The 19777-nt window shown below is 36.2% G+C and overlaps 1 protein-coding gene across 4 annotated transcripts; it reads right to left on the reverse strand.

Annotated features, from left to right (window-relative positions):
* Positions 1-467: 467 nt before the first annotated feature.
* Positions 468-18753, reverse strand: tpm4b (tropomyosin 4b). Of its 4 annotated transcripts, none has more exons than XM_051868996.1 (9): positions 18332-18747; positions 16010-16135; positions 7918-8051; positions 7486-7603; positions 7282-7352; positions 6681-6756; positions 6030-6092; positions 5089-5158; positions 468-1219 (listed from the first exon to the last, which is right to left on the reverse strand). In XM_051868996.1, exons 1-9 carry the CDS (start codon positions 18443-18445, stop codon positions 1137-1139), a joined length of 855 nt encoding a protein of 284 aa, XP_051724956.1. In that variant the 5' UTR covers positions 18446-18747; the 3' UTR covers positions 468-1136. The 4 variants fall into 4 exon arrangements, with proteins under 4 accessions (XP_051724956.1, XP_051724974.1, XP_051724965.1 ...); XM_051869005.1 differs by lacking the exon at positions 468-1219 and adding an exon at positions 2124-2508 and having other exon boundaries at positions 18332-18753; XM_051869014.1 differs by lacking the exons at positions 16010-16135; positions 18332-18747 and adding an exon at positions 11384-11709.
* Between the last annotated feature and the right edge of the window lie 1024 nt (positions 18754-19777).

Below are 19777 nucleotides of genomic sequence, written 5' to 3' on the forward strand. Positions count from 1 at the left end.
TGAGCGTGCTGGCACGTATCCTCATTAATATTCATAAGATATGCCTTCGTCATAGTAGTGTTCGTTCATTCGCTCTGTCCTGGCGGCCATTAATATTTATAAGATAAGGCTTCGCCATAGTATGATTCCTAAAATGTGCTTCCTGAACTAATACAAGACCTCATACCTTCACAGCAATTACTTACACAAGTCTGTGCCTCAAGGTCATTACTAATTAGTGTGCGTGGCTGGTCAAATTCCTTTATAAGAGTTGGCTTCAGGCCTGGGTATTAATTTTCCTTATAATCAAGCTCTCTCTCTCTCTCCCCATTATATTAATGCAAAAATTAAATATATATTTTTTCATTGCAATAAAGAGAATTTGAGGGTAAATGTGTTTAATTGTCATGAAAATCTTATTAATCCTAAACAGGCTTCATTTTCCTTTTGATTAAAATAATAAAAAGTACTTCTCATAGACTGGAAAGTAGTGTGCAAATAAGTAAACATTTATTTAGTTTAACATAGGTATAAAAACATCAAACCACAGTGAAAAAAAGGGTACAAAATGATCCCACTAAATAACAAACTTCTTATTGCCAAAAATCTGTATGTTCCAATACATAATGGCTAAATTACAAATGCATTCATGTCTTTTGTTACATTTGCATACACTTCCCCAACACGTGATTTAATAATTGGTTTATTTTCTGACACTTGTTGTGTTTTTACTGTTTTAAGTATAACTTCCCTCTTTATGTTCACTTTAGAAGAAATAAATAAAACAGCACTGACTTTACACAGAAGACAGGTTAGAAAAAAATGGAAAACCTTCTTACATGCAACAACAGGTCAGTACTGTTAACCATTAAAGGCGTATTTTGGGTTTATGTAATTGCATTTAACCTGCATCAATGGCATAAATGGCAGCAACAAGAGATCATTTATTATTATTTAATGGACTAAGGTAGGTGCATTATGAAATAATCGAAAAATTATGAACTAAAATACAGAAAATAATGGATGGAAATAACATAACTTACAACATAAAAAAAACAAAAACATTCGACAAGCTAAACATAAAACACTGCTGGAATGGCTGACAACAGAAATTCTGGGATGTTGATTCTTCATGGATTTCTTCTTCTCTTGTTTGCTCACAAGCTGTTGAGCTCCTGGAGCGTTTGATCCAGGACTTGATGCATCTCCAGGTTCTGCTGTTTTGCCTCAGCCAGACTCTCTGAAATAAACCAGCATTAAAAGACATGATTTTTCTGATTCCATAACATATATAATAAACATCACTGGTTGCAAATATCTGTGCAATTTTTGTAAACACAGCTCTCAAAAGTGCTGATTTCATAACAAACCTGCTCCTTCCAGGCTTTAAACCAGTAAACTATAGACCACAGCTGGGTTACGGAAGTAAAACCCCATTCATTTTGTCTCTACAGAGAAATTGATTTTTTACCAATAATGCATAATACAATGTTCTAAGATTCCCAAGTTATAATATATGCTTCTGTAGGAGCCACAAGTGTGACTTCAACTATATTTAATAAAAATTGTTATCATGGAAATGGAAACCAAAGCAAAAATTATGTAACCAAGTCTCCCTGTCAACCTTAAACTACTAATTTATTGCATATATCTGAATATTTTGCAGTAAAATGTTTTTGGAAATATTTACAAAGTTCTTAATATTAGATAGCAGTACTACAGTATACAATATTATATCTCAGCAAAAAGAGTCTGCATTTCTCCTCTTCTCAAGCCTGCTTCCTAGTCTATATATTATAAATATATTACATTACAAATATATATTATGAATATTGTTGGCTCTATGAATCGCTTTTGTACCACTATTGTAAATCATTTTGAATAAAAGCATCTACTAAATGCATAAATGTACATGTAAGCACTATATTTAGTATTACGCTATACAAAAGAAAATCATTAACACCTTAAATATGAAGTAATTATTACATGTCTCATAAAAAAGTTGATAAGCGCTTCTTTAGTACTTTGTCTCTATGAAAAGAGCTACAAAGATGACTGAAAGGAGAAAGATTAAGACTAGACTTAAAGATCAGAGAGGCAGGAAAAATGTTATATTCGTAAAAGTAAGAAAATGAAACAAGTGGGAGTGTTCAAAGAGCAGAAAAATATTTTATTAAGTTTTAGAGAGAGTTTAAGAGAGTGCAAAATACATAAGGCACATGGGTGAGCAGAGAAAGAGAGACAGAGGCAAAGCCAATCAGGAAGCCACAGGGTAATTTATGCAGAGCAGCAGTGCTTGATTGAATGAGAAGGCTGTCAATCACAGTTCTGATTCAGTAATAATGATGCATCTGTCTTACATCCAGCATGTTCCACTGACATATTACAGAATAACATCTTGGCACTCATAATATTCAGCTCAAGCACTGCTGACACATGAAACCATCTATAAGGAGGTCATATCTGTGAGGGCAAGATCCAGCTCTTCACTAATGGCCTTGAATTTCTGCTTCTGACCATAGAGTTCATCTGGAGGTCAAAGGTCAAGAGCAGAAAGGAGAGGCGTTTCGGCCCAGGATGGACGAAGCAGGAAACAGGAACAGGAAATTAGAGAAAGAAAAAGAAAGGAAACAATAAGTTCAACAGGTCCGAGTGGACAAGACACAGCACATCACTAGCTGAACATGTAAAAAAGCATAATAGGTCCTCTTTAAATGCTTTCTAGGTAGATTTTGGAACAGAAGACGAGAAAAGAGTTTATAAATGTAAAGGAAAGAAAAAAGCTGAAGGGGGAAGTAACCTGAAAAAAAAGTGCAAACATTGAAGTACACATTAAAGCACACAATTTACTATTTCGTTCCTTCGATTTACTAAATCGTGCACTCGATTTACTAATTCATTCCCTTGATTTGCTAAAGTGTGCTCGATTTACTAATTTGTTCCCTCGATTTGCTAAGTCATGCGTTCGATTTACTAATTCATTCCCTCGATTTACTAATTCGTTCCCTCGATTTGCATATCGTGCACGCGATTTACTATTTCGTTCCCTCAATTTACTAATTCGTTCCCTCGATTTGCTAAATCATGCGCTCGATTTACTATTTTGTTCCCTCAATTTACTAATTAGTTCCCTCGATTTGCTAAATCGTGCGCACGATTTACTATTTTGTTCCTTCGATTTACTAATTAGTTCCCTCGATTTGCTAAATCATGCACTCGATTTACTATTTTGTTCCCTCGATTTACTAATTAGTTCCCTCGATTTGCTAAATCATGCGCTCGATTTACTATTTTGTTCCCTCGATTTACTAATTAGTTCCCTCGATTTGCTAAATCGTGCGCACGATTTACTATTTTGTTCCTTCGATTTACTAATTAGTTCCCTCGATTTGCTAAATCATGCGCTCGATTTACTATTTTGTTCCCTCGATTTACTAATTAGTTCCCTCGATTTGCTAAATCGTGCGCACGATTTACTATTTTGTTCCTTCGATTTACTAATTAGTTCCCTCGATTTGCTAAATCATGCACTCGATTTACTATTTTGTTCCCTCGATTTACTAATTAGTTCCCTCGATTTGCTAAATCATGCGCTCGATTTACTATTTTGTTCCCTCGATTTACTAATTCGTTCCCTCGATTTGCTAAATCGTGCGCACGATTTACTATTTTGTTCCTTCGATTTACTAATTAGTTCCCTCGATTTGCTAAATCATGCGCTCGATTTACTATTTTGTTCCCTCGATTTACTAATTAGTTCCCTCGATTTGCTAAATCGTGCGCACGATTTACTATTTTGTTCCTTCGATTTACTAATTAGTTCCCTCGATTTGCTAAATCATGCGCTCGATTTACTATTTTGTTCCCTCGATTTACTAATTAGTTCCCTCGATTTGCTAAATCGTGCGCTCGATTTACTATTTTGTTCCCTCGATTTACTAATTAGTTCCCTCGATTTGCTAAATCGTGCACGATTTACTATTTCGTTCCCTCAATTTACTAATTCGTTCCCTCGATTTGCTAAATCGTGCATGCGATTTACTATTTCGTTCCCTCAATTTACTAATTCGTTCCCTCAATTTGCTAAATCATGCGCACGATTTACTATTTTGTTCCCTTGATTTACTAATTCGTTCCCTCGATTTGCTAAATCGTGCGCACGATTTACTATTTTGTTCCCTCGATTTACTAATTCGTTCCCTCGATTTGCTAAATCATGCGCACGATTTACTATTTTGTTCCCTCAATTTACTAATTCGTTCCCTTGATTTGCTAAATCATGCGCTCGATTTACTATTTTGTTCCCTCGATTTACTAATTCGTTCCCTCGATTTGCTAAATCGTGCGCACGATTTACTATTTTGTTCCCTCGATTTGCTAAATCATGCGCACGATTTACTATTTTGTTCCCTCAATTTACTAATTCGTTCCCTCGATTTGCTAAATCGTGCGCACGATTTACTATTTAGTAACCACAATTTACTAATTCGTTCCCTCGATTTGCTAAATTGTGCACGCGATTTACTATTTCGTTCCCTCAATTTACTAACTCGTTCCCTTGATTTGCTAAATCGTAAGCTCGATTTACTATTTGGTTCCCTCGATTTGCTAAACCGTGCGCATGATCTAGCCTACTATTATTTTTCTGCATGTCATGTGCGGGGTTCCGTACTGCTAAACACTCCAATTTGTGCATTTGTTCTGCATTTACAAGTATGTATATCCATTATGATGTCAAGTCATGTTTATTTCTATAGCACTTTATACAATACAGATTGTTTCAAAGTAACTTCAATTTCAGCTGTAAAGCAGCTCTACAGAAGACAATAGTGTCATTATCCAGCTCATTATGTGAGGTTAATCTCCAGTTTAGCAAAAACTATTTAAAAAGATCAGTTGAACAGGTCAAACATGCTAACACTATTACCGCTCTTCTTTCTTTCACTACAATGAAAGGACAAGTAAAGCTCGACTAGCTGCCGCACACAGTCAAAGGTGGCAAAGGTTAAATTCCAGCTGATGGTTTTAATGACGTCATTAGCTGGAATTCCTCCGTACTGAGGGAGGAACAGTGAATCACAGCTGGAGAAACGGGAAGAGGCAACTTACCCTCGAGGTCATCGATGGTCTTTTCCAGTTTGGCCACCGTCCTTTCAGCAAACTCAGCACGAGTCTCGACCTGTGGGGGGAAACACAGAGGGAAAGAAACATTAGAGAATGGCCTGAAATATACTCTATGCAAAATGCAAATGCATGTAAATCCATTATACATTTCATTTATTTTAAAAAGAATCTTCCTGAGCAAGTTAGTTTAAGTCACCATGAAATCAAAACTGACAATTCTTATTTTTTATGGAATATTGCAGCATTTATTATAAATGATTTATCCATGCACATGTGCTTTGTAATCTTGAATCAAAATAATCAAAAACATTGTAGTGACATCTCTTCTCTTCTCTGATGACATGTTTACTGGCATGAGGGCGGGGCAACCTGTCACTCACATGAGATCCACCAATCGCAAACCACAACCATTCAACCATCCAATCAATTCCTGATGGACAAAATCAAGTCCTGTCCCACATTTGTTCTTGTTCCAGAAGATGTTTCCCTTGTATATATATGTCACAATAGGGAAGAAAAGACTATCACAACTTCCATTTCATGCTGACTTTATCTCTTTCCCCTCAGCCACCGGAAGCAATTTTGATCCAGATGCGTAATAGTGCCCCCTACTGAATAACAGTGAAAACATGTATTTCAGGAAAATTCCGTCAATGGTGGGGAAAGAGTTAAAGTTGAACCTTAATAATGACACATCTGGTTTAATGCAATTTGCATTTGAAGGAAAGTCTATTGCCTCCTTGAGTATGAAAGTTTGCTACTGTCAGAGTAACACAAAAACACATTCAAATTGCACGCTTGCAGTGGGTTGGCCATGGATTTGCGTCTGCATTGTGTACTTGTGTAAAGCATATTTGACAAAAGAAAGAAAGACTTGCATGCAAAACTATTCGAATAAACAGTTGTTTTAGGTTAAACTTTCCCACCTCTTTCAGTTTATCAGTGAGAACTTTGATCTCGTCTTCATACTTGTCCTCTTTCTCTGAATACTACGGACAGAAAACAAGCCAAAGGTTATTTAGACCACTGGTTCTCAACTGGTTTTACTTTAGAGCTCAGATTTCACACTGGACATCAAGTAGAGACATTTATTGTGCACCAGAGTTTGTGCAAACGTAAATTGAAATGTAAAGTAGTTACATTTATTGATATTATCATGAAATGCATAGGCCCAACAATATATAAAATTACTACTATGACATAGACTGAATAAGAAAATTGACAGCGAACATTTATTTTGCAACCAAAGAAGAAGATATAAAATGATGCACAGGGGCTTCTGGTAATACTGTTGGGAAATGACTCAATGACTCACTGAAATTAACCATTTGAAAGTACCAAATCACTAAGATGAATCTGATTTCCCAGATGTCATACGTTCTATGAGAGCATTTGATTATTGTTCAATACTATGGGCCTCATTCATGAAACAAGCATCTTCTGCGTAAATCATTTGTAAAAGCCCTCTTACAATCGTCACATTCAGTTCAATGCAACAACTTAGATCAGAATGCATTTATGAAGAATTTACACAGAAATTTGTTCTGCCCCATGGAATTATGGGTCAGCTGACTTACCTTATCTGATTGGGCTTCTAAGGACTTGAGGTTGTTGGTTACATTTTTCAGTTCTTCCTCCAGATCTCCACCTTTACTGTGAAAATAAATAAAATGTTAGTATTCTTCACCTTTTTTTTAGTCTGTCAGTAACGCTCTGTTTAGTTCCTCTCTCTATGAAGCCCCTCCTTCCGAAAACCGTAATGTGCTCTGATTGGTCGGCTGGAGCAGTTTGTTGTGATTGGTCAAGCGCTTCGAGCGTATTTGGGAAATGTCCCGCCCCTTACCATAACCACCAGTTTCAACACACTACTAACTAACTCAACCAGGCCCCGCCCCTTTATTCTGCATATGCCTTGGGCGGGAATTATTTAAATGAGGAATATTGTGATGTGTTTGTTCCTGGAAGAAAACTCAAGACTACAATGGAGGCGTTTCAGGGAGTTGACTTCAGGGAATAACTTCCGCTGGAGGGACTTTTTAACTTTGCAGAGCTTTTTCATGCTCAAACAGCAACATTACACACTAAAGAAAGACAAACATGTAATAAAAGTCAATAGGTCCTCTTTAAAATGTGTTTATTGTGTTGAACTTAGTGGGTCAGTTAAAGATGTGTACTAACAGTTCTGCGATCTCTGCTCTCTCTTCTGCCCTTTCCAATTCACCCTCCAAAATCACCAGCTTACGAGCGACCTGCAAACACACACACACACACACACACACACACAGGTCTCTCTTTAACACAGAGGCTATTTACAGAAGCACTCTTGATTCAAATGATAAAGTACTATATCTGTAAACTGTATTATAAGTGTGTGTGTCTGACCTCCTCATATTTGCGGTCGGCGTCCTCAGCGATGTGTTTGGCTTCTTTGAGCTGTATTTCCTGAATTTCCATTTTCTCCTCATCTTTCATTGCACGGTTTTCAATCACCTTTATGCCTCTGGATGCAAAAGACACACACAAAAATACTGTTTCCCAGACACAGATAAACAGATCATACACATGTTTGTTATGCATTTTAGTGTGCAACTGATGTACATTATATTTTTTGTTAATATTTTGAATTTCAATTTCATTTTTTGTCATTTTTGTCATTTTTTTGTTTTAAATATGGCTTTACAGCACAATTGAATTGTTTGCATCACTGAATCATTATTCCCCTGTTTATTCCTGTAAAGCTGTTTTGAAACAATCTGTATTGTATTAAGCGCTATATAAATAAAGTGACTTGACTGTGTGTGTTCGCATACTGACCTCTCGCTCTCATCCGCTGCCTTCTCTGCCTCCTCTAGTTTCTGGAGCGCGGTGGACAGTCTTTCCTGAGCCCGGTCCAGCTCCTCTTCCACCAGCTGGATCCTGCGGTTCAGTGAGGCTACGTCACCTTCCGCCTGTGCACATACAGAGAAGCAGTGGTTAAAGATCCCGGTTAGTAATCGGAAGGAATGAGGCAGGATCAAAGATCCTAATGGAACAAGTGGTGCTCACAGCAGAGCCAAATGATGTACAGATCCCCCTCTCTGGACGCCATCTGTGGAGTTTGACCTAGTTCAGCTCCACCTTTTTTGACCTAATGGATGGAGCTTCACCTAGTTAGGTTTAGGGATAGAGTTAGGGTGTGGCTGGACTTTCAAGCTCCACCCATTACGTCCAGAGAGGGGAGCTGGACGTCAAGCTCCACCCATTACATCCTTTAAGCTCCACCCATTGACTCTGCAGTGAGAAGCCTCTCTAGGAATGCTATGATTATGTGGTCTGGATTATAATCCTAAAAGAATTTGCCATGATCCTACTGGATAAACTGAAATTCTAGCATAAATTAATTTAAAATTTAACATAAAGACATTTCAGTTTATCCACTAGGATCTTGGAATAGAAATTCCATAGTTTTTTACTTGAATTTTAATGTCCATTATTTACAAAATTATACTGATGCCCTTTGTCTTTCTAATTTTTAAATATTTAGATTTTTTAGTGACCCCTGAGTTGCCAATAAAAGTGCTGTTTCTATATTGTTGAAACTCATTTCAAACAATGTAAGCGTCAGGCCAGGGTTATTACAGTAAACTAAAACCAAAACTAACACCATCAAAATGACATGGGTAAGGTTGTTACAAAAATTTAATTTTTGGGTGAACTAACCGTTTAAACCCTGAGAAATCATAGTTTTTAACCCACAAAGAGTGACAGCTCCTTCTTTCAGTTTCACTCATTTGAATGAGAGTTAGTCCTCTGGCCACGCCCCCTTCCTTCTGTACTGATCAGTGGGCCTCACGCCTTATAAGGTGCTCAAACACGCATGACATTATCATATCATTATATGACTCCTTAAAAGTCACAAAGCAAAATGGCTGCAAGGAAAATATCAAATGCTTTTGGTCTTTAATGCACAAATGCATTTGACATATGCATTTATAATTATCAACATGATCAAAACCTTGCTTAAAACCTGTTGTACACAATCTAATACAGTCCTTCTGTCATCTGAATGATACTTTTATAGCAAGTAAAAGGCCTTTTGGTATAATTGTAAAAGTCATGTTCAAATGTGTGTATTAAATTTGATCATCAGGCTTTTGAGGAAGGTTTATTTGTTCATCTCTCAATCATCATTGTATTGCATTGCATTATGTGTTTTAAAACTACATTTGAGACTGAGACAGACGGAGGCTCGTCCACGAAACCATTCAAAAGTAAATCAACTAGTGCAGGAGCTCCACTGGAGAGCATAAATCTGCTCCATATCAGCTGAAGGTGAGGAACCAGATCATTGAGCACATGCAGTACAAATCATTTCAGACCACGGCATCTGCTGCATGTATTTAGTAAGTGACAACTCGTGCCTTTCCTAAGCTGTATGGCTGAAAACACATCTGGGTCAAGAATTTCAAAGCAAACCGCAACAAATAAGACAGGAAGTGAGGATGTAAAAAACACAGTATGTGTGCTGCTTATTACACTCTCAGAAGAAAAGGTTCTATATAGAATCTTAAAGGGTTCCGTATTTAGAACCTTTTAGGGGTTCCCATGGGATCATGTTATGGATTTAGTTTAATGTTTCCACTATAAAACGGGTCTAAGCGAGCAGAAATGCAGATGAGGTAACAAGTTGAGATGTATGTCTACTTCAAAAATAAAATTTTTCTCACCTCCAAGTGGAGAAAAATCCCACTTTAACATCCAGGTTAAAGTGGTTTTCCAAACCCACCCTGAGAGACAGTATTTTGCATGAACATTCAACACAAGCTGATTTAAACCCATCAAGTTAAAAGTCTTTTAAATCACACCAGAATGCAATGCTACTGTTGATATTTCTCAAGAAAGTCAATTTTTATAGACACAAAATCTTGACTACAAAAAAAGAAAAAAGCTAATGAACTTTTCCACCATTATTGCCCAAGTTCATTTAACACAGGTTGACTATAGAGGGGCATGTTGTCACATTATGGGGTAAGTTGTCACAATGGGAACCTGCTATTTATTTGCACTGATTTCTACTAGCCACACTCTAAAAATGCTGGGTTAAAAACCAACTCAAGTTGGGTTGAAAATGGACAAAACCAGCGACTGGGTTGTTTGACCCAGCGTGCTGGGCAGTTTTATTTAACCCAACTATTGTTTAAAATGACTATATGGCTTAAAATGAACCCAAAATATGTTGGAAATTAAAAATCTGACACATAATTACTAGAGGCAACAATAATAATCAAAAGGTGAACATTATTAATAAGCAATTTAATACATGTTTATAGTTTAATTATTATTCATTAATCATATTAATAAATGTTAATTTCCAACCTATTTTGGGTTCATTTTAAGCAAGCAATACAGTCATTTTTAAACAATAGTTGAGTTAAATAAAACTATCCAGCACGTTGGGCAAACATTTAACCCAACCACTGGGTTAAAACAACCAAATCGCTGGGTTTGTCCATTTTCAATCCAACTCGGGTTGTTTTTAACCCAGCATTTTTTTAGAGTTTATATTCAACAACATATCTAACAACATATCTTTTAAACAGTAAAACAATTATAAAACACAAAACAATTCATACCAAACCCTTGTTGTGGCTAAAAGAAACTAATGAAGAAGAGGATAAAATGACAAAATTTAAAACACATGTGACAAATAACCCTGATTACACACTTGTTTTCCCTAAACCTTAATGAAGGTAGATTTTAATTTAAACCTTGTGTTGTTAAAACAAGAGTATTTTTATTTTTTATTTAAGTCGTCACTATATTTATTGGCCAAAACAATGGTTTAATACTTTTGTATAGCCTATTTTGTTTATAAGTTTTTTATTATTTAAATTTAGGATATAGCTAAATAATAAACTATTAAAAGACAGATGTTCACTAAATCATTTACACCACATAGTTTGTGACAACATGCCCCGCTATAGAGCCAAGCTAAGCTATGCAATGTGCCTATTGAAATTTTTAAGGATAAAATTCACAAAATTAACATTCTCAGATTTAAACGACTGTAAAAAGAAAACAAGCAATTGTGCAACTGTAATTTTGAGCGATGCAGAGATCTGGCAACTTCAACAACATGTTCAAATACAGTAGCAACACGCTATATAAGCTACCCTGAGAAACATTCAAGTGTGACAACTAGCCCCGCTCTCCACTGTCTGTTCAGCGAGCACTGAAACGAGCGAAAAGCATCAGAAAGAAGCAGCAGAGAAAGAAAGAGGAGGTAAGATGGATTCCTCACTTTCTCGCGCAGGTCTCGTTCATTGTCCAGTTGTGTCTGCAGAAACTGCGCTCTGTCATGCGCCTCATCCGCCTGCTGCTGCAGACACTGGATCTTCCTCTTCACGGCGTCTAAAGACTTCACAGACATCTCCAAACCTTCATACAAACCACCTGAGCGAACCAGAAACGTCCCAAAGAGACAAAATCCAGCTGAAAAAGCAGATTTCTAAAGAGATAACGTCATAAATAAAGAGTGCAGATATGGATCCGCTTATAGGCTTCTTCTTAAAAATGTCGCAAACTTTCCATTGGCGCGGCGCTGCAGAATGAGGAATCCTGGAAAAAAGGGCAGGAATGCGCCAAAAAAAAAAAAAAAAAAAAAAAGTCCAATCCCAGGAAGAAGATGCGGGTTTCAGATGACATTGTGGGTGGTGTTCCTGTTTGACTTCTGCTACTATTATGTGCTGACTTCTAGACATATTACATCAGTGTTGAGGTAAAATCTTCAATGCACATAAAAATAAACACTCTTTTCACACAGTTTAAATCATTTATTCATTAACAATGTTAACAGGGGACATACAGTACATGCATCATTTTTCTAAAATGTCTTGCACATTTACAACATCGAGTTTAGAAGGATTATTAACTTAAAGGGGGGCTATAATGCCCCTTTCACAAGATGTAATATAAGTCTCTGGTGTCCCTAAAATGTGTGTGTGAAGTTTCAGCTCAAAATCCCCACAGATCATTAATTATAGCTTGTCAAATTTGCCCCTATTTGGGTGTGAGCAAAAACACGCCTTTTTTGTGTGTGTCCCTTTAAATGCAAATGAGCTGCTGCTCCCGGTCCCCTTTCCAGAAGAGGGTGGAGCTTTAACAGCTCGCGCTTCAGTTGCTCAACAACAACAAAGCTGGAGAATCTCACGCAGCCAAAATGAGGATTGTCAGTAACGGTGTTCAGCCTTACATTGTTCAAACCGGAGTCTGACACTGAAGGAGAGACTCAGGAAGAAGTTACAACTTTTAATATGAAACTGAACGTTTCTGAATGGTTAGTGGATAAATTTATGTAGTTGCTGTGGAGTTGATTCAACTCATCGACTAGCATGAGCCGTCATGTTAATCTTTTGTGCAAATCCAACATTGAATTGATCTTCGTTTGTGAAGCAGTCCGGTGTAAAATGACGGCATGACAACAACACTCTACTACAACAACTCTTCCTCTTCTCTAAAGCAGCCCAACATGGCCTCACCCCTTTTGTTGCGTGTTCTCAGGGGCAGGTTTTACATAAATTTTAGGGTTAGTGATGTCACTAACCCAGGAAGAAGCTCGTTGTAGTCCCTACCAGCCGTTAGTTGTAGTCCTTAAAAAGCGATTTCTGTAAAAGGAAATATCTCCCTTTGCATTGAACTTTGAGCGTCGTAATTATGAAATCATAATCAAGGACCCCTTTAAAATTAAAATATATGGAAATATATACATACATTGGATACTTCTGAAAATGAAATAATGCTCAATTTTTTCACTTATTTTTCTACAAAATAAATTACAAAGAATTACACCCCAAATGTGATTTTTAAAGCTTTGTTTTTCGAAAACAAACAAAAAAATAAGTTAAATAAAGACTACTAAGTTAAAATGATTTTAATCCTTATATATCAACTTTAATCCATATATACCAACTTGTTAACACCTAACAGCAAAACTATGAGATGGCGACCTATTTAAATCACATGCATCTGTTATTTGTACATATAGCTCATGTTTGGTCGCTCATACACACTGAAAGGGGCTCCATATGTTCAGCACACATACTGTATTCTTCAGCAGGAAGTGCTGTTGTGATCATTGGCCCTCTTACAACAGTTATGGGACGGATCAGACAACTTGTTCCCAATCTGACTGCATGCTGATGAATTTCACACGCTGTGCTCGGAAACACGTTCTCCAGACAGTCCAGACAGAAATAGATCTATTGTCTGACTCAGTAAAATATATAATATGGATAGTTCTGACATGCTAATCACATGAGCTAAATTTTATATGAATGCTTCATTGCTTCACTGTATGACAGCCTACAGTCAGACTCATGAATTGCATTCCTTGCCAGAAGAATACTTTACTCCAATTATTATTATTTATTAAACCATGATGTGTTATATATCATAATGCTTTACCCACTGTTTTATAAAAGCAATAAACCAAGGTGATTTTACCACGGTTAAGGGTAAAATCAGTTTAACGCAAAGTCTTGAATGGCTTATGGCTTAAATCAAACCTTCAGTGATTAGTATGTTGCACTTATCGTGTAATATTCTAATGATCATAAAAATACATAAGACACAAATATTAGGTAAAACAGGACAACAACTATTATAAATACTTTTGGCATTGCATATATATTTGAAAGAATATTTATACACTGTAAAAATGTTTTTTGGGAGTTGTAAATAATGCAAAGATTATTGGAGTACGTTTTACTATAAAATACTAGTTCAGTCTATCTACTTCAAAACTTCACATTTAAAGGGTTAGTTCACCCAAAAATAAAATTTCTGTCATTAATTACTCACCCTCATGTCGTTCCGCACCCGTAAGACCTTCGTTCATCTTCAGAACACAAATTAAGATATTTTTGATGAAATCCGAGAGGTTTTTTTATCCTCCAAAAAGCAAACGACATTAACATCATTCAATGTCCAGAAAAGTAGTAAAAACATTGTTAAAATAGTCAACGTGACTACAGTGGTTCAACCTTAATATTATCCGTGTTTACGTCTGAACGTCGGCTGAATATTGTCCGGCTCTGGTCACGTGAGCAGCACAACGCATGCGTGTGATGCTGATTCAGGAGCCGGACAATACTGAGCCGGCTTTTGGACGTAAAAACGGAAGTTCTGCAAAGTAAATAGCGTAGCAGAATGACAGGGGAGAGACAAATTTCTTTTGTTTTGTTCGTCTCTTCATAACATTAAAGTTGAACCACTGAAGTCATGTTAACTATTTTAACGATGTTTTTACTACTTTTCTGGACATTGAATGATGTTAATGTTGTTGCTTTCAATGGAGGATAAAAAAAAACCTCTCGGATTTCATCAAAATATCTTAATTTGTGTTCCGAAGATGAACGAAGGTCTTACGGGTGTGGAACGGCATGAGGGTGAGTAATTAATGACAGAAATTTAATTTTTGGGTGAACTAACCCTTTAATTCAATGTGTTACTCTTGGTGTTTCTTTGTGAAATTTACTAGCAATTTCTGAATGAAAACTTGTTTCAGCGTAAATCCTACAACAAATGTTTTTCAGTGTAGTGTATTTAAAGCAATGCATTCTGTGATTCCCAAAAGAAGGTATCTTAGAAAGCAGCACAATTTTGCTGCATTCACATCATAAACTCTTCTATGATGACTTAAAATGTTGTCTAGGTTCGGGAACAGAGCTTATTTCTTCATTTTCCACTCAATGATACATACAGTCATGCATTCAAGCTATCAAATGGCTTTAGAAGACTGCATCAAGCCGTCAAATGTATTTATATAGTCTTTTCACAATACAGATTGTTTCAAAGCAGAAAATCATGACATTAATGTTTATAATATCTTAATATTTTAATGCTTTATAGTCACATTTAGCAGATTAGAGCTGGATGTAGTTTATAGTTTACATTTTGCAACGATACAATCAATCAAGAGTTGCTATATCACTTTATGTGAGTGTACTGTATGTATGCGGATAAAGTTGAACATGCAAACTTTATATAAAGAGCTGGGCGATAATTTAGTTACATTACATTTACAGGGTTTGCTGACTAAAAAAAATGCATGCCTTGAATGCATTAAGTCGGTTTAGATGAAAGTGTCTGCCAAATGCATAATGTAAATGTCAAAAAATATAGCACAGGAGTCATAAAGATTTTTTTTTTTAATGATACTTTCATGGTCTTTTTGAAGCTTGGCATGGTTTCATTGTATGGAAGAACAGAAGAAAATGAATAGGCTTATTATTTATACTATCCCTTTAAGAATTCTGCAGCACATTCTCTCCCAGTGCTTTAGAAGAACGCAGCTCTGGGACGGTGGACGTCACGTCCAGACAGTTTTTTTATAATGCTTCTCGGTTGTGCAGCTCTGGCTCTCATGCTTTGCGGTCTGGATTTTCTCCCCATGGGTTTCAGAGGTGGCTTTCGCCCTAAATATCCATTTCCTCTGCATGTGAGCCCAGATTCCACAGCATTCCGAGGTTGTTATGTTAAAAAAAAAAAAGGCTGATGAGTTCAAGTAAGTCTTGCTAGAAAATTGCACACTGAAGACGTTTGACGTCTCTGGGGCGTCCGGCAACAGAATGAGTGGGAAAGACATTTATTCGAGGCTGTCAGCGGTAGCCGAAAAGGAATGTGGGGAAACTTTTTCTTCCCATTTTTTTCCACATGGAGCTGCTGACATGCTCCCACTGTGATTGTCGCTGGAATGAGAACAATCTGTCTGAAGCTTCCTCATCTCGACCAGGTGCAAATATTTGCCACATGCATATAAAAGCTACGAGAGAGCCATTATTGTGATCACATGTGTTTTTGATTTTGATGATGCTGTTTAACCAAAAACCAACGTCTCATTGAAGAGAAATAATTCTTGAATACTCACATCTGATGCCTTTTTCTCAGACATCTCCAGCTTCTCCTGAGCCTCTTTGAGAGCTTCTGAATATTTATCCAGTTCATCTTCAGTTCCTTTCAGTTTCTTCTGTAGATGAAGCAACTCATCCTCGAGCTAATGTAGAAACAAAACCAGCAGAAAATAAGATTAACATGGATGGATGGATGAATGGATGGCTGGATAGATAGATAGATAGATAGATAGATAGATAGATAGATAGATAGATAGATAGATAGATAGATAGACTTCCTTCAGCAAATGAAAGTAATATCATATATCATTGTTTAATCTTCGTTGCCCTTTCAAGAAAGTTCAGTGAGAAAGTTCATGTTCATGTGTTGATGGCTGTGTGTATTTTCAGATCATGCAAACAGTCCATCCTCACGGAGTACACGACTCTCTGCAAGCCATAAATATGAAACACACAGCTCAGCATTATGAACCTGTGATCAATGCATGTCCTCAGAGACACTGATATTCCCGTCTGCACAGCTGCAGTCAAACATCACTGATATCTGCCACTGTTAAATGTGATTATGCCAGACGAGAGGGGATCTATTCTATCTGACACATAAATGTAGAGCGGATCTGTGCTGGAATACTGTTTGTGTGATTCTAATTCTAGAATCTGGAATCTTCTGACTATCAACACTCACATTCCATCAACACCTCAAGTAAACAGCTATATATATATATATATATATAGCTGTTGTTAATATTTATACAACATTTTTATTAATACATACTTTTTTTAATCATTTTATTTATTTGCATTGTAAAGTGTAGGGATATATATGCAAATTTTGACAATTTTCTCCAAACCACTCACTATGCAACGATCAGAGTTAGTTTTTTTTTTTTAAAAAAAGGATTACACTAACATATCATGTGTCTCTATAGTAAAGATAGTAAAGTAAAAAATGGCGCCACACAAAACAGAAATTAAATACAGAAATAGAAGTTTTTGGCGTGATATAGGCAAACTCATACATTTTCAGGCACGAGTTGAATGTTCTATAAGAAAATCTCATTAAAGGGGCTTTATGTAGAACTCAGAAATTTTGTTATTAGCGACTCCGGTGGCCGTTAAGTGAACTGCAGCCAGCAACTCGCTGCTCGTGCGCGTGCAAGAGGCTAAACGTGATTTTGTTCATCTTCGCTTAGAAGTAAAAAGAAGTTGGAAATACCTTCGCAGCGATATACGAACATCCAGACGCCGTTCACGTTGCTGAGAGTGACGTTTCGATGAATATGTAAATATGTGCTGCGCGCTTTCCTCTCAGTAACAAAATAAACACAACAAAAATGACAGCGTTGAGAAAACAACAGTTAAGAAATTTAAGCATAGCGAGTTGGATATGTGTGTGCCAGCTCTGCAATTCACCGGCATCATGTCGACAGATGAGGTAATTAAAATGTGTTATGATAGTTTGATTATAAAATATATGTAAGACTATATTTATCTGACTGTGAGACTATAGTTTGAATTAATCCCATTTATTTGCATGACACATTGACATTACAGTACAGAATGGCTCTTTCTGCATTATCCTGAACATTCGTTTAATATGTCATTGAAGTTATAAGAGAGGCTCTCGGGAGCGCGCATAACCGTCACATCCTTTTGATTTTCCCGGCAAAAACGTCCCGAGTTCTTCACATAAAAATCAGTCTACAGGCTTTCATAGACAACCTAGGAAGTCGTGGAAGGTCTCGTTTTTTATGTTTCATTACAAGCTGTTCACACATTGATGATAATAATAATAATACAACGATGAATACATGAAAATTCTTACATATAGATCATTTAAAATGGTCTTGAGTGAACTGAAAATGTTTAGAATATAGGCATGCTGTAGCTGTGGAATATTCGGGAATGTTGAGAGGTTTGTGGGATGCTGCACTCCAGAGACATGTAAACAACTCCAAACACATCCAGGCCCAGAGAAACAGCTGGCACACTTCTGGATTATTCCTGCTGCTCCTATAGCCCTGTACCTCCTTGGGTTCTGCTAATGCCTGGAATGTCTGGGAATGAAGCCAGAATTCCCAAACTATCCCACCTTAAACTATTCAAATGGCATATTGTTAAAAATATTTATTATTAGAGATTTCGTTGGCTGCTGTATATCATTTAAGCATGTTATAAACTGAATTCAGGTAAACCAACTTCATGTGGTGCATTCTGGGATGCTTTGATATAGATAGTATTACCATAGTATTACGATCTGACAGCAATTGTAGTACTTTTTTCTCACTTAACAAACATCAATTCTTATCAACAGTCTGTTATCCGTGTCCTCCTCTCACCTGTTTGCATTTGTCTTCCGCTGCCTTCTTATCAGACTCGGCCTGCTCCGCCCGGTCGATGGCGTTCTCCTTATCCAGCTTCAGCATCTGCATCTTCTTCTTAATGGCCTCCATTGTGCTCTGTTTGCTCTTGGAGTGTCTTACCAGAGAGAGAAAGAAGAGGAAACTGAGAGCTTCTGGACAAAGAGAGAAATCACAGTGCTTTTCCTTGTCAGATGAGGAGGTCGAGTGACGCCGGAGAGCGGGGAGAGTCGAGTCCACACTGAAGTGTAATGTTGCTGCCGATGGTTTAAACCTGAGTTTGAGTAGACAAGCTTCATTCCCTGGTGGCCTCCACCTCCCTTCCTCAACACACACACACACTCACACAAGTGCCAAAATGTGCCGTACCCCCTCCTCTACCAAAACTTTTACCCACGGAACGTCGCAAAGTCAGCCAATTCCCATATTTGGAGTGAGTACATGATCTACTAGAAGCAAGATGTGCATGAGAGGGCTTACTGGCTCCTCATGCTTCATTAAACAACTCAAACTCACCCTACTTCCTAAAAACTCTTATCAGTGTACATTTCAAAAGAGTTTCTCAGTCTTATCAAAATATAGTCACTCGCTCTGCTTCTGAGACGACTTTCTTTTTTAGCTGACATCATCAGTCCATTTTATTTGTTTATATTTAACTCCCATGATTTTCATGATTTAATCAATATAAAAAAAAATCAAATTTCTTTATTTAGTCAATTATAGTCAATCTTGAATATCCCGTTTCAGTCAGAAATGTACTTTTTGCACAAAAACCTCATATATTTATATATCCACACAAGCACACACACACAATTACATAAATAAATATATAAATAATATATATATATGCAATTTATTATTTATTTAATAGTAAATTACATATATTATAAATATATATTAATTTATATTATGTATATAATAATAAACTAAATAAATATATAAACAAAATGTTTTGCAATGTTTTGCACAAAAATTTCATCTAAAATCTGTGGTGATTTTAATAAGAATATATATATATACACACACACACACAATTACATAAATAAATATATAAATAATATATGTGTGTATATATATATGCAATTTATTATTTAATAGTAAATTACATATATTATAAATATATATTAATTTATATTATGTATGTAATAAATAAATATATAAACAAAATGTTTTGCACAAAAATTTCATCTAAAATCTGGTGATTTTAATAAGAATATATATACACACACACACACACACACACACACACACACAATTACATAAATACATACATAAATAATATATAATGTATTATTTAATAGTAAATTACATGTATAATTACATATTTATTTATATTATGTATGTAATTATAAACAAAATATATAAACAAAATGTTTTGCACAAAAATTTCATCTAAAATCTGTGGTAATAATATATATATATATA

Source organism: Ctenopharyngodon idella, chromosome 2 (genome assembly GCF_019924925.1).
Source record: "Ctenopharyngodon idella isolate HZGC_01 chromosome 2, HZGC01, whole genome shotgun sequence".
Lineage (NCBI taxonomy): Eukaryota > Metazoa > Chordata > Actinopteri > Cypriniformes > Xenocyprididae > Ctenopharyngodon > Ctenopharyngodon idella.